Source organism: Apus apus, chromosome 19, assembly GCF_020740795.1.
Source record: "Apus apus isolate bApuApu2 chromosome 19, bApuApu2.pri.cur, whole genome shotgun sequence".
In the NCBI taxonomy this organism is placed as follows: domain Eukaryota; kingdom Metazoa; phylum Chordata; class Aves; order Apodiformes; family Apodidae; genus Apus; species Apus apus.
In genome coordinates, this window is record NC_067300.1 from 944566 (window position 1) to 957969 (window position 13404).

The following is a 13404-nucleotide window of genomic DNA, read 5'->3' on the forward strand; positions in this document are numbered from 1 at the left end:
CTTGTGCAGGTGAGATGTGTGGTGACTTGTGAGAAACTGGGGTGTCAGTCGGTGATGTGAAAATACTGCCTGGGTGGGGGTGTGGCCTGGATTTGGGTTCCTGCCCTCCTTGCTTGGCAAATGCTCCATGGAGAGACCTCCCCAGCCATGGTCCCACCAGCAAGCAAATGGGAAGAGCAGAAATACCCTTCCCTAGGCAGGAAAGAGAAAGTCCTTCCTCCCCAGGCAGGGATTTGCAACTGGGCAGTTATTTTCTCCCTTCTTCCTTCTGTTCTCCCTTCCTCTCCCAGTTCCACTCTCCTAACTCCAAACCCTGGAACTGGAAGCCCTGCCCTGCTGCTGGAGCCGGTGACATGGAATATCTTGCACTGCTCTCCGGGGACCTCTGTCAGTGCTGGGGCAGGGAAGAGTCTGAGTGGGCCTCACATGGACCCTTTCCCATGACATTTGCCATCCTGCTGGGATCTGGGAGGGTTCCTCATGAACCTTGCATTGGTCTGTGGTGGCTGTGGCCCCTGCGGTGCTGCTGGTGGCTCTAGCACTGTGGCTACCCTGCATGGCCCTGTGCCCTGCCTCCTGCCACGGGGGTGGGCTGGGGGTCCCCTCGAGCCTCGCTGGGGGTTGCCCCACTTGGCCTAGTTTTGTGATTCACCAGGACCTCCGTGTGGGAGCTGATGGGGCACGGGTGAGAGCCAACGTGCTCCTGTCTCTCCATCACACATGCGGGGTTGTGAGGACACCCAGAGAGCAGCTCGGGGGACACCCAAGGAGAAGCTCAGGGGATGCTTCCTTCACTTGGGGGCCTTGCTACTATCAAAGTGGAGCCTCTGAGACGCTCCTTGCTGCAGCCTCTGCTCAGGGGCAGCGCCTTGGCCATCGCCCCCGTGCACAGAGGACAGCCCAGGAGAGCCCAAGGGGTGGCTTTCTGAGGCTAGTCACCAGTCCACCGAAAAAAAGCCTGCCCCTCTCCCCTAGACATGGGTGCAGCCAGCCCCCTCCTTGCAAAAAATCCAGATGTCAGCTAAATGCAATCTTTCCTTTCCATAGTGCTGGTGGGACAGGGCTGGATTCTGGCTGGGAGGAGAGGCTGCCGAGAGCAGGGAGAGGCTGGGTGACTCACGGGTGGGGGAAGAAGGAGGAACTTGAGACAGAAAAAGGAACGGGTGGAAGAAAGGACCTTTGTTAAATGTCCTGCCTGATGCAAGCTGGGGGGAGCAGTGTGTGGGTGTGCGTGTGCCTGGGTGCGTGTGGCTGCTGCAGGGCAGGCTGGAGGTCCAGCAGGACAGGCTGGGGCTTCTGGCCTCTCTGCACAGCTTGGGGGGGCGGGGGTGGTGGGAAATGGTAAAATAACCAAGCGAAATGGGGAATCTGGCCAGAAAAATTAAAATACAAGAGCATGGCTTTTGGTTTGAAAGCATATCTCCTCCAATCACAGAGTTATCACAGGGTAACATTCTCATTTACTTTTTTTTTTTTTGTGTAGAGTTCATGCATGCAATTTTTAATAATAAAAGAAAATATGAAAAAAATAAAGAAAAAGAAAAAAAAAGGCAAGAAAACGGTAATACCAAAACTATGTTAAAGTAGAACTGATGGTAGAAGCACATATCAATAATTTAGGGTAAATTAAGTTACAGGGATGGTGCAATAATTCCCAAACCAAACATTATAAAGCCAAGAAATTAATCAATTTTAACCGTAGAAGAGACTCAAATGTGTTAAGGTATGGAAGTGAAGTGAAGGCACCAAAAACTTTAAATGACAACCAGGAAGAAAATATAGACAAGAACTTAATATGTCTTCAAAAATGACTTCAACCTAATCTGGGCTCATATGGTCCCTGGCTGGTGGAAGATTTTTCTGGAAGAACTCTGGGGCATGTTTTGTTTCGGTTGGTTCTTTTCAGTTAAAAATTAGAATTCCAGCTAAATGCAATCTTGCTGTAGAAAATGTCAACTTTCCTTAAAAAAAAAAATAATAAAAAAAAATAATCAGTTCTCTTTGACCTACTTTTGGTTCTTTTTGGGCCAAAACCTAGGATCTTGTTCAGCCAAGAAGTGTTTGGCTTTGGGGCGGCTGATCCTTCACTGCAAAGGTGACCTTCTCCATCATCCCCCCCCTCGGTTCTTGACCAGCTCTGGCACCAAAGCAGGACACATCCCCAGGGCTGCAGGGCGAGCACCTCCTGGCAGCGCCAGGCCCTGGTGACGTGGTGACGTGTGTCGTGCTGTGTCTGGGGGGACGCCCACGGGCTGTGACTCTGCGGGGGCTGATGATGGCTGCGGTGGGGAGATGGGGGGGGGGGGTGTCTAAGGGACCTGTGCACCTCCTCAGGTGTCTGTACACAAAGTGCCGGCTCGCAGGGTGTCAGTGTGGTCTATGCGTCTCGGCTGGCGTCTGCGGGGTGGCAGCACGGCGGGTGGCTGCGCCGGGCGGCAGAGCGTCCGCGCCGCCAGCGCTACTCGAGTTGCAGGAGCTGCCTATGGGGAACACATGCATCTCCTCCTGGGGCGGTGGGGATGATGTGCCGCGGAGAGGCTGTGCAGCTCGGGTGGTGGTGGGCGCTAGGACGTTCAGAGTGGGGTGGCAGCTTCCCAGGACTGTCTTGGCTCCATGGTGCCAGCCTGTCTCTCTGGCACTCCTGAGGGACCATTCTGCAGGGCTGCAGAGCAGAATCCATTTTTAAAACTCCCGACAACGAAAAGGAAAGAAGCAAGGCCACCAGGTCTGCGTCTTTCGCTCGCTAGCCAGGAGAGCCCGTGGGGCTGGGGTCAGCCTGGCCTTCCAGCCCCCTGGGCTCTCAAGCCTTGCCCATCTGAGACCTGGTGTGGGCCCACAGCTCTTCTGAGCATCATCAGACAGAGCACCTCACTGCTTTCTCATCTTTACAAGGACCCCAGGCAACGTGTCCCAGCATGCTACATCCTCATGGGGCCTTCTACAGCAGGAGGGCATTGTGGTCTGGGAGCCAGGGCTCCTGCACAGAAGTGGAGGGCACCAAGTGGCAGGCTGTGACATGAGCTGGTGGCAGCACCCTCCCGCTGGTCGCTCAGGCTGCAGAGCAGCCAGCAGGTTTGCCCAACATCACCACAAAGCTCACTCCTCCACGGGCCTCTTGCCATAGCTGCACCTTGGCCCTGCTAGCCTCCATCACGGCTGCGTTGGTGTGGGTGTTGGCCCTGCTAGCCTGTTCTCAACCCAACTAGCCCGGCTCCCTGGGGGATGTGTCTTGGGACCCTGGCCCCCTCAGCCCATGGCAGGGTGACAGGCTCCTGGGCAGTGGGGCATCACTGCCCATATTGGCCTCGCAGGTGCAGCTACCCCCAAGGCAGGGGCCATCTTCTGGGATGAGTGGGGCCATCTCCACAATTCACCCGCGAGCACCATGACAAGAAGAACATGACAGGGCCCAAAGGATGGGGCGACCCATGCTGCTCTGGACCCCACTGGGCAAAGAAAGGGGACAGGATGGCTCCACTGCTTGCCCATGGGATTTATGGTGCAGGTGGCCTCTGGATTTGGTCAGCTCATTGGGGTGGTCCTACCCTGGGGCAGAGTGCTGAGGAGTGGTGTGGCATAGGGTGGATGTCACACCATGGAGCAGGATCAGGCCCGGGATGCTACCCCAGAGAGAGAACAAGGTGGGACATGCCAGGGTGCCACACACCAGCTGCCCCAGTATTTCTGGGGTCTCCCCCTCTCCTGTGCCCCCCAGATGCCCACTGCACTGTGATGCTCCTGCTTTCCCAGGATGGGATCCCTTGGTTTCCTAACTGTGGAGTGGTTCGAACACAGCTCATGGGATTCTTCCCAGAATATGCTGAGGGTCCCCCCAGAAGATCTTTCTGATTTTTTTTCTCCCCTTTTTCCATGTCCCACCTGTCCCACCTGTCCCTCCTCCTCACTCTTCCCACCTTCTCCCCCATGCACCACCCACCCCAGCTCTGTCTCCTCTCCTCTGACTGGGGCTCAGGGCACCAAGACACACCCTGCAGCCTTCTTGCAGAGCTGCTGGAGGGTGCAGCAGTGGGGAGGGGGGACCCCAGACATGGAAGCATCACTGTGACAGGGTGCCACCCAGGCAGCAGGGAGGGAGAGCAGGAGATGACAGGGATGCCCGTCATGGGGGATGAGTATGGAGAGCGTAGGTCCCCCCCCATGCCTGCCAGGCTTTGAGGTGACAGTGAGAGGAGAACTTTGTGTGAGATGGTGGCAGCTGAGCCCGGCCAAGAGCTCAGCTGTCCCCAGGGCTGTGTCCCAGGGGTGCTCCAGGAGCTTCTCAGGATGGAGCCTCCACTGGTGTCCAAGGCAGCTGCCTCCATTCCGCACACAGAGCCAAGGCCCCCAGACCCCCATGGGATCACGTGCTGCTCCCCGAGCCACGGGCCACATCTCCCCACGCTGCCACTGTCCCCCCATCCCTGCCGCGCCACGGGCAGCTGGCGAGGAACCTGCTCTGAGCAACCCTGGGCAGAAACCCACCGGTCACCCCGGGGAGGTGATGGGGACAAGCCCGTCGCGCCAGGAGGTCGGGCAGCAAAACGCAGCAGGCACTGCCACACGAGACAACAGAGTAGCCACAGTGCAGAGTGTCATACAACAGACGGCGACATGCAGAGGGACACCGGCTCAGTCCGACAGACCAACAGCCCAACCTGACGCTGAAGAGTGTCTGAAGCTCCAGCACGAGCAGACACGATTGGAAACAGCTGGTTTGGGAGGCAGCAATTTGGACATTTTTCTCTGGTTATGTGAGAGCAGTTTTACTCAGAGGCGGAAAGCACAAGTTTGAAGCCAGGCTGGGGCTTTAACAACCTCCTCTTTCAAGCCTCTGCCCCTCTTTGCTAGAGCTGCCTTCCTGCTCACCACAACCAGAGAGCTGCCTCTCCTGCGCCCAGGACCACGGCCTGAATGCTAATCATCACAAACAAAAATCACATGTAGAGAATGTGACACGCATGACTCTCGGTGAGGTGACACGGTGCCCAAATTAAATTGGGGTGATCATTTTTAGGCATACAATGACAAACAGGTACAGGAACACTCAGGAACAGTAAAATAAAAAAAAATAAAAATAATGATAAAAAAAAAAGTCATTGGTTTCAAGAGGTCAGCACTGGAAAGGTGAGCAAAGCACAGAGAGGAACATCAGAAATCATCCAGGCAAAAAGAAAACAAAAAAAAAACAAAACGAAAACTCGGTTGCATCTCCCAACTCATCACAGGACTCCAAGCCACCTCCTGCCTGCCCTCCAGGATCCCAGCAGCCTCTCAGGACCACGGGATGACTGACTCACTGACTCACTGACTGACTGGTGACGAACATGAGCTATGCATGTACACTGGCAGCTTCGGGATGGGTGTGTGGCAGTCAATGGGATGGCAGAAGAGAGAAAGAGAGAGAAAGAGAGAGGGCAGAATTGTTCTTCTTCCTCTTACCGTATCCTTGGAGGACCTACGTCTCTTGAAGCTGGAGGCCAGGGTAGAGGTGATGGACCTAAAAGTGGCTTTCTTTTTAGGGTCAGGTTCTGCTCTACCACTTTTTCTATCCTAAAATGAATATGTATAAGTGATTAGATCTCTAGTGTGTTGTTGGAAACGCTAAATCTATTTGAATACTGCCCCGTGTCATGTCCTTCATTTAGGTGAGAAAGCTACTGGAGGTGTCCTGCCACTCCCAGTCCTCCAAGGGCCTTGGTGACCCACAGCTACAGCACGGCCACCACACAGCTACAGTTATGGGGCTGGCCTGGCGTCTGGAGGGCTGGAGACCCCTCTGGGGAGGAGCCCTAAACTCCTGGGTGTCTGGTCCAGGCCGGCACAGCTGACCTGGCTTCCAGGGGATGCTCTGCCTGGCACCCTGCCCCTCGCTAGCCTGCATGGACTGAGAGGTGAGATGCTGCACCTACACTATGAAACAAACAAAAAAAAAATTGGTCAGGGCCTTTTCTGAGGCTGAATCCTAGTGCCACAAGAGAGAGAGAGGACTGCATTGAAAGAGAAGTCATTGTATGAGTATTCTGTAAAAAAAAAAAAATGTATTCAAAAATTTAAATGATGCAGTTGTGCAAAGCCGAACGTGGTTGCTGTTGGTGGTGGTTGGTTGTTGTTCTTTTTTCCAAAGTAAACCAGATTAAAAATAATAATAATTAAAAAAAAAGGAAACTGGAAGAAAAAGTGAAGGAAAAAAAAATGAAAGGAAAAGAAAGGGAGGAGGCAAAGCGTTAGTGCTAGGATGTCGTCGGGGTCGGGATGAACTCAAAGAGAAACAGAACTGAAAAATGTAGCATTGGTGTGAGCGAGTCGGACCTGGTGAGCGCAGGCTGGGAGCACCAGCCGCCACGGTGCGGGGGCAGCGAGCCCGGGGGGCCGGCCGCGCTCGGCGGGCGCCAACGATTCCTCCCCAATTGCTTTCGTGCCAATGAGTGTGACCTTGCCGACGGGGGACGGAGTGACCAGGTCTGGCTCTGCTACTGCACGGGGGTAACCAAAATGTATCCCGCTGGTGCGTAGAGCATGCTCGGGGATACATTTGCTCCTCCTTCTCAGTTCTCTCTTTTGCGGACATGCACAAACGGAAAGGAAAGCAAGATGAATGGAATGAAATGTCTTTTTCTTCCATGGCATCTCAGGAAATAGCCATGGCAAAACTGTGATCCCAAAAAACATTATTTTTGTTTGTTTGTTTTAACAAATAAATCTTTCCACTTGCCTACCTTCTAGCAATGTACCAGATACTAGTGCTCTGACGTTTCCTCCTGTGGAAAAGTCTTACAATGTCAAACGGCTCTTTACCATGAGGCTGTTTTACCCCCACAGGGCAGCATGCTTTGCTCACAGTCCCACAGATTCTGCCCAAGGACCCAGTGCAGTATTTTCTAGAAGGTTGGCAAGTGAAAAATGGCAGTGCGACTAGTGTGCTCTGTCCCAGCAGCCTGAACCCCCTTGGTGCTGCTGCTTTTTTGGAAGCAAAGGAAAAAATAATAAAAAGTAAAACAGTAAAAAAGAAAAAAGAAAAAAGAAAAGAAAAAAGGAATAGAGAATGGCTTTTCCAAGACTCTCATCAGTGAACTGAACCCAGCAAGCTCTCAAGATACAGCAGCCTGGCCTCGGGCCTCCCCTGGCTGCTCTTGGCTGGTGGCTCAACCCTGGGCAGCCCCCCCACCTGCCCCAGCCAGTGCTGCTCCCCCAGGGCCACCACTCCAGGCTCCTCTGGTATCCCCAAGCCTCCACTTCTCTTTGGTTCCCTGGCTCTGCTGCCAACGACAGTGGCCTAAAGGATCTTCTGCTCTTTAAACACCAGTTTGTTTCCCAAGGTAGAAAAGCAGGCCAGGCAATTCCAAGTGAGCCTCCAGCTGCCCTAAACTGGGGCTTGGGGGCAGTATGGTGCTCAGCCCCAAGAGGAGGGGGCTAAGGGAAGTGTGAGGCTGGTGGCCCATAGATATGCCCATGGCTCAGGGTTATTGCCCAGTACCATGGGCCCTCCCGGTCTCCCCTGCCTGTGCAGCACAAGGGCTTTCAGGGATGGGAGAAGCTGGGGGGAGTGATGGCCCCAGGGAAGGGGCCGGGGGAGCCTGGCCACTGGTGGGCACCTGCATGGCTGGGTCCCATGGGGGGAGATGTCCTTGTCTCCAAATGACAAGAGCACGCACCACCTATTTTTGGAGTTGGTCCCTGGGTATGACAAGGGCCATCAAACCCTGGGCAGTGGGCAGGGTGGGGGAGGCAATGGCAAACATCCTGGGAGCATTTCTCCAGCTGAGCACTGGGCAGGGATGCTCAGCAGCAGGAGATCAGCCCTCCCATCTGCTGGGGAGCGCGGCCGGAGCCGGGCAGAGCGTCTGCAAAGAGACCTGAGCTGGCACTGCCTGTTTGGTGAGGGCAAGACCTGGCTCCGGCACGTGGTCCCCAGCAGAGCAAAGTCCCTGTCCCGAGCACTGCTTGGAGCATGTGGGCCAGGTCTCTGTCCCAGTTGGAACTGTGCACATCACCTCCTGGGAGAGGTGGCACCGGCCAAGGAGAACTCCCAGGGACAAGGCAGGACCCTCCCCTCCGGCTTCCTACATGCCCAGTAATGCCCAGCTGGAGTTCCTGGGGTGGGGGACAGAGGGCCCCATGCTAATCCACAGCTCTGCATTCACTGGGTGGGTGAAGGAATGGAAAACGCACCTGGTGGAGATGTGCTCTAAAAACGGTTTGTCCTACCTGCAGGTTTTTCCTCCACACATTAACGGCCGCAAACGCCAGCTGCATCTGCTTCCTCCGCGCGTCCTTATGCCTTTTGTAAGCTATTTCTATGAATATTAAAAATATCCCGGCAACAATACCTCCAGCCACCAGCATAAACACACCTGAAATAAGCAGGACAGTTACTGGGGGCAATGGAAATTGCACCATGACACTTCATTTCCTCTGTACCACGCTCAGCAACAGGGTCCAGTGCCAGCCCAGCACCTCCCCAGCCCCCCACCAACCCCCCGCAGTCCTGGAGGGGTTGGGGACAGGAACCTGGCAGAGGAGGGCAGGGGCTGCAGGTTGGGCACCCACAGTGATGGGGGGGTGGGATGTGGCTGAGAGATTCCATTGGTCAGGCTCAGGGTGCTGGGGGTGCACCAAGCACAGAGGCAGACCCTGTCCCTTGGGGCTGCAGGGCCATTTCCACCAGAAACCCATCTCTGGTGCTCCTGTTTTGCCCACTGGGATGGACAGCTGTGCACAGAGCTCTCTGTGCTGCCCTCAGCTGGCTGCAGCCCTCGGGGTTAATTTGTGAGCAGTGTCTGGAGGAGATGGAGCTCTGGGCCCCCTCTCCCATTAGCCCCCCCCTTATCCCACATCATGGTGCTGGCTGGGAGAAGGACCTGGCAGCACCGTGTGGCTGCAACAGGAGAGCCCATCTGGAGGACCTCACAGCCCTTGTGAACGGGGAACCAAGAACCACCTCTCTCTATATCAACTACTCTCCTCCTGCCCCTGCCCACTGCCCAGCCAGGACATGCTCCTTGGAGTAGGGAGCTGCCCCTTGCTGCCAACCCCCTCTTGCCACAGGGTCCCCCGAGATGCTGCTTCCCTCTCTCTGCCTTGGTGACAGCTCTGAGGTCACTGTCACACCCACAGTTTGGCCAGAGCAGAGGGTGGGGGGCAGTGTTCACAGTAGGAAAGCCCCCACCAAGGAGAAGCAAGCCCCCCCCCAAGGAAGGCGGGGGGAGCTTCCCAGAGCGGGTTCAGATGAGGTGGGGTTGGAGCCCAACACAGCACTTGGAAAGCACAAACCCAGAAGAAGCAGAGCCCCAGAGAGAAGAATGTCTTGAGCGAAAGCAGGATACCCAGCCAAGGGGGAGAAAGAGGTTTGCAGAACAAACCTGCCATATTTTCAAAGGTGAGTGTTGCTGGGGCATTGCTACGGGAATCACACTCCTGATACCTCACCCAAGTCTTGTCCAAATCCTCCATGAAGCCGTTCTCATGGGACCTGAAAGCACAAGGAGACAGGACGTGGTAGTCACCAGGGTCCAGCCACAGGCAGGCAGGACACACACTCTGCACCTCCACCCCCTCCATCCTGGGACCCAGTGCTCACCTGAGCCTGCAAACACACTAACCCATTGTGGGTGCACACAGGTGTGTGTGGGTGGCTTTTGGAGAGTATTTGGCCTGTCTGCAGAGGCTATCTGTCCTACATGGTTGTTCCCCCCCTCAAGGGCTGCCTCTGAGATCAGGCAATTCTGGATCCCCGTCCTGCCTGGTGATACCTTCTAGGTCAGCACAGGGGCAAATCTGCTGCCTGGCAGCTGCCTGCTGCCCATGGTGAGGGCAGGGGCTCCCCAGCAACTTGGTGTCACAGTTTGGGAGGAAACAAACCATGTCCTTGCAGGGTCTGTTTCTGCCTGAGCCATCATAGAATCATAGAACCATTCAGATTGGAAAAGACCCCTGAGATCACCAAGCCCAACCATCATCCCTACTCTACAAAGTTCTCCCCTAAACCATCTCCACCAACACCACATCCAAACAACCCTTAAACACATCCAGGGATGGTGACCCCACCACCTCCCTGGGCAGCCTGTTCCAGTGTCTGACCACTCTTGCTGTGAAAATTGTTCCTAATGTCCAGTCTGAACCTGCCCTGGTGCAGCTTGAAGCCCTTCCCTCTTGTTCTGTCACTAATGACCTGTGAGAAGAGACCAGCACCAACCTCTCCACAATGACCTTCCAGGTAGCTGTAGAGACTGATGAGGTCTCCCCTCAGCCTCCTCTTCCTCAGACTAAACATTCCCAGCTCCTTCAAGCCTTCTTCATCAGATTTATTCTCTAGGCCCTTCACCAGCTTCGTTGCCCTCCTCTGTCCTCGCTCCAGCACCTCGAGATCTCAAGGTGGGCACAGAGCCCATGTCCCACCACAGATTCCCCTGCTCCTTGCTCCCTCTTGTTACTGGCACATCCCACCACTTTCCTGGGCAACCTGTAGCCCTGGGCTTCCCCATCGTCTCTCAGGTCTCCCACTGCCTCTCCAGGATTCTGACACTGTTGTCCCAAATCCCATCTGTCCCACTGACACCAATCCACATAGTAAGATGACCGCATAGGCGGGGTTCCATGGCTCTCTGTTAACCTGGGTCCTGCCAGTGTTTTCTACATCATACCCATCCTCTCTCTCAGGCCTTCCATCTCTGCATCTTGGGCAGGATCCTGCTGTCTCCCAGCCCTGTCTCTCTGTAAAATTAATCTCCCATCTCCCCCTCCCTCTGCTTGCTGCTTCCCAGGTGGCTGTTACTCCATCACCATGTTCTTCTGCCTGCCACAAGTGTCCCAGCTAATACAAGGAACCACCTTTTTGCCCATAAGATCAGATTGACTGGTGGCAGCCCATGCTGCCAGCCAGCACTGGTGACAAAATGTAGTTGGACTCAACATGGGTCCAGATGTGTCTCTGCTGCACAGCAAAAGCCAGAGTTGGAAGAAAACCCCCTGGAAGATCCAGCAGTGCAATGCTGTCAGCCAGGCTGAGCTTGCAGGGAGAAGTGGGGACATGGTAGCACCCCAGAACTCCTGCCTGCTGTTGTCCCTGCACCCTGCTCATGGGACACGGGGCTGGGTGGTCTCTGCTCTCTGCCAGCTCTGCCCAGGCTCCCACAGCCAAGCACAGCTCTGCTCCACTCTGTCTTCCCACCAGCTCCCGGTTGCTTTCCAGCCCCGTGGGCCAAAATTGGGGCTGTGGGTGCCCACCCTGGTCCCTCAGGCATGTCCCCTTCATCAGGAGTGACAGGGCAGCTTCTGGAGGCCCTGTCCCCACAGAGGGTTTGGCAGGTGGGGTGTCAGTGCCTGGCACTTGTGAGCTAACACATGCAGCATTTGGGGCAAGCCCCAGGCCCAGGGCTGGGTACAGACTTGAGGATGGCCAGAGAGACGTTCTGCTTCCATGGGCTGTCCTTGCGCATCCCGATCCCAAAGCCAGAGCGGAAGAAAAGCTCCCCTGTTGTCACCAGGTCACACTTCTGGGAGGCTTCAAACTCCAGCACTGCCGAGTCCCAGATGAAGGCGTGGAGCTTGCTGGACACCGAGAGAGGACAGACAGGTAAGGCTGGGCAGCCCAGCTTGTCTGCAGCCACCGTGGGGGCAGTGAGGGTGCTCCCAGCCTTAATTTAAGTGCTGATGAGCATCACCCTCTTCCCAGCAGGGTCTTTCTGTGAGCAGCTGGGAGGTAAGAGGCTTGGCAAAATTTTGAAAGAGTGCAAAGAGTTCACATGGTATTTGAAGCCACCCAGCCTTGCTCAGAAGCAAGCACAGAGGCCAGGAAGGGAGGCCAGGGCCAGGGCTCTGCCTGTGCCCACGCAGCCCTTGTGCTCTCCACCAACAGGCTAGGAAGATCCCACCCAGCATCAAGCAGGCAGGTCCCATCAAGCCACGCTCCCTCCAGGTTTGCATCAGCCCTGCCTGCTCCACCAAACTGCAGCACCCTGAACCAATCCCAGCCTGGCCAGGGAAGGTGCTGGCCCCACTCACTTGTCCCTCACTGCCTGGATGGCTTCGGCAGCGCTCTCGTAGTTGTGCTTCTCCATGTGCCGGTACATGGTGCTCAGCTCCACCTGCCGTCTGAAGTAGATGTCCACTGAGCTCTGCTTCACCGTGGCATAGATGAACTTATCCGAGGGGTTGCGCAGCTACAAGGCAAGAGAAGGGCTCCTATTTCTTTTGTTCTTCATCAACCAACCTGGCTCACCCCAAAGCTGTGTTTCCTAAATTCCCATCACCTTTGGGGACCTGTTTCCGAGAGAAGATGTCCTCAGCAGAGCTGAAGATGCAATGGGACAGTGGATGCCACAGGGCAGTGGGTGCTCTGGGACCATGGTGGTGGGACAGGGAGTGCTGTAGGATAGGGCCATGGCACCAAGGGTGCAGGAGGCCTGTGGGTGCCATGGGGCTGGCAATGCTGTGGGCAGAGGACAGAGCAGGATGTGGGACACTGTGGGTTGGCCCTGCTGTGGGGTACATTCCTGCATGTCCGGGCTGATAAGCTGTGGCTGTGTCATTGCCTGGCCAGGAAATGGGTCTGAGGCACTCTGGTATCTGCTGAGAGTATTGACTGCACCACAGGGACAATTTCATTAGCTTTAACTCATTTATAATGAATCGTTTCCTCGATGGTTAGCTCAGGCTCAGGCTCTCCAGGTCCTGGCAGGCAGTCTAGCTGGGTATATGCTATTTCTGGAGAAGTTTTTTTCTTGCTGATCCTTCCCCATGTCTGTCTCTTCCCATCCAGCTCAGGGACTCAGACTCACCAGCAACAGCCCCAGACAGAGCTATCTGGGGCTTGACCCAGCCCCACAGCCCTGTTAAAGCAGGGCTCTGGGTACCACCAGCCACATTATCTGAGGCAGGAGATACCCACAGGAGGTATCTCCTGCACCTCTGTCCAGAGGGGCAAAGGGAAGCGGAAAAGGAGCAAGGGGTCATTACCCGGGGGTCATTGATGCCCGTAATTCTCTCCTCAGGCCTGTCCAACACCAGGAAGGCTGCCAGGTTGGCAGTGTATGAAGCCACAATGATCATGGCGAAGCCAGCCCACACCATGCCAAGAATACGGGCAGAGAAGCTCCGGGGAGCACCTGGAAGGAGAGAAACAAGATCAGATTGGCACGACAAGGACTTGAGCTGGTCAGCAGAGCCACGTCCATCCCACGAGACCAAAGGCAGGTGCAGATGTACAGGGTCTATCTGCTCTGCCCACAGCTGTGTCAAGAGCTCTGCTGTGCCCAAACCAAGGAGAACCCAGCTCCTTCCAGGGCATCATGTATCTCCCCCTGTGGGGGTGGGTAGCCCTGGGCAGGAGGCACAGCCCAGGAAGGACCTGTTTCCTGTCTCTGATGTGAGGGGTGGCAGGATGGTCTGCACAAGTGTGCCATCATC

General features: G+C 55.5%; 1 protein-coding gene across 14 annotated transcripts in view; it reads right to left on the reverse strand.

Annotated features, from left to right (window-relative positions):
• GRIN1 (glutamate ionotropic receptor NMDA type subunit 1) overlaps positions 1-13404 on the reverse strand; it is a 40505-nt gene that overhangs the window by 2101 nt on the left and 25000 nt on the right. For 3 of the 14 annotated variants that reach the window (XM_051636463.1, XM_051636462.1, XM_051636461.1), the window contains 6 exons: positions 12955-13103; positions 12001-12158; positions 11386-11547; positions 9360-9469; positions 8206-8351; positions 5440-5550 (listed from right to left, as the gene is read on the reverse strand). In XM_051636463.1, coding sequence (XP_051492423.1) covers positions 5440-5550; positions 8206-8351; positions 9360-9469; positions 11386-11547; positions 12001-12158; positions 12955-13103 — 836 coding nt within the window. The other 11 variants (XM_051636470.1, XM_051636465.1, XM_051636464.1 and 8 more) reach the window with 8 other exon arrangements.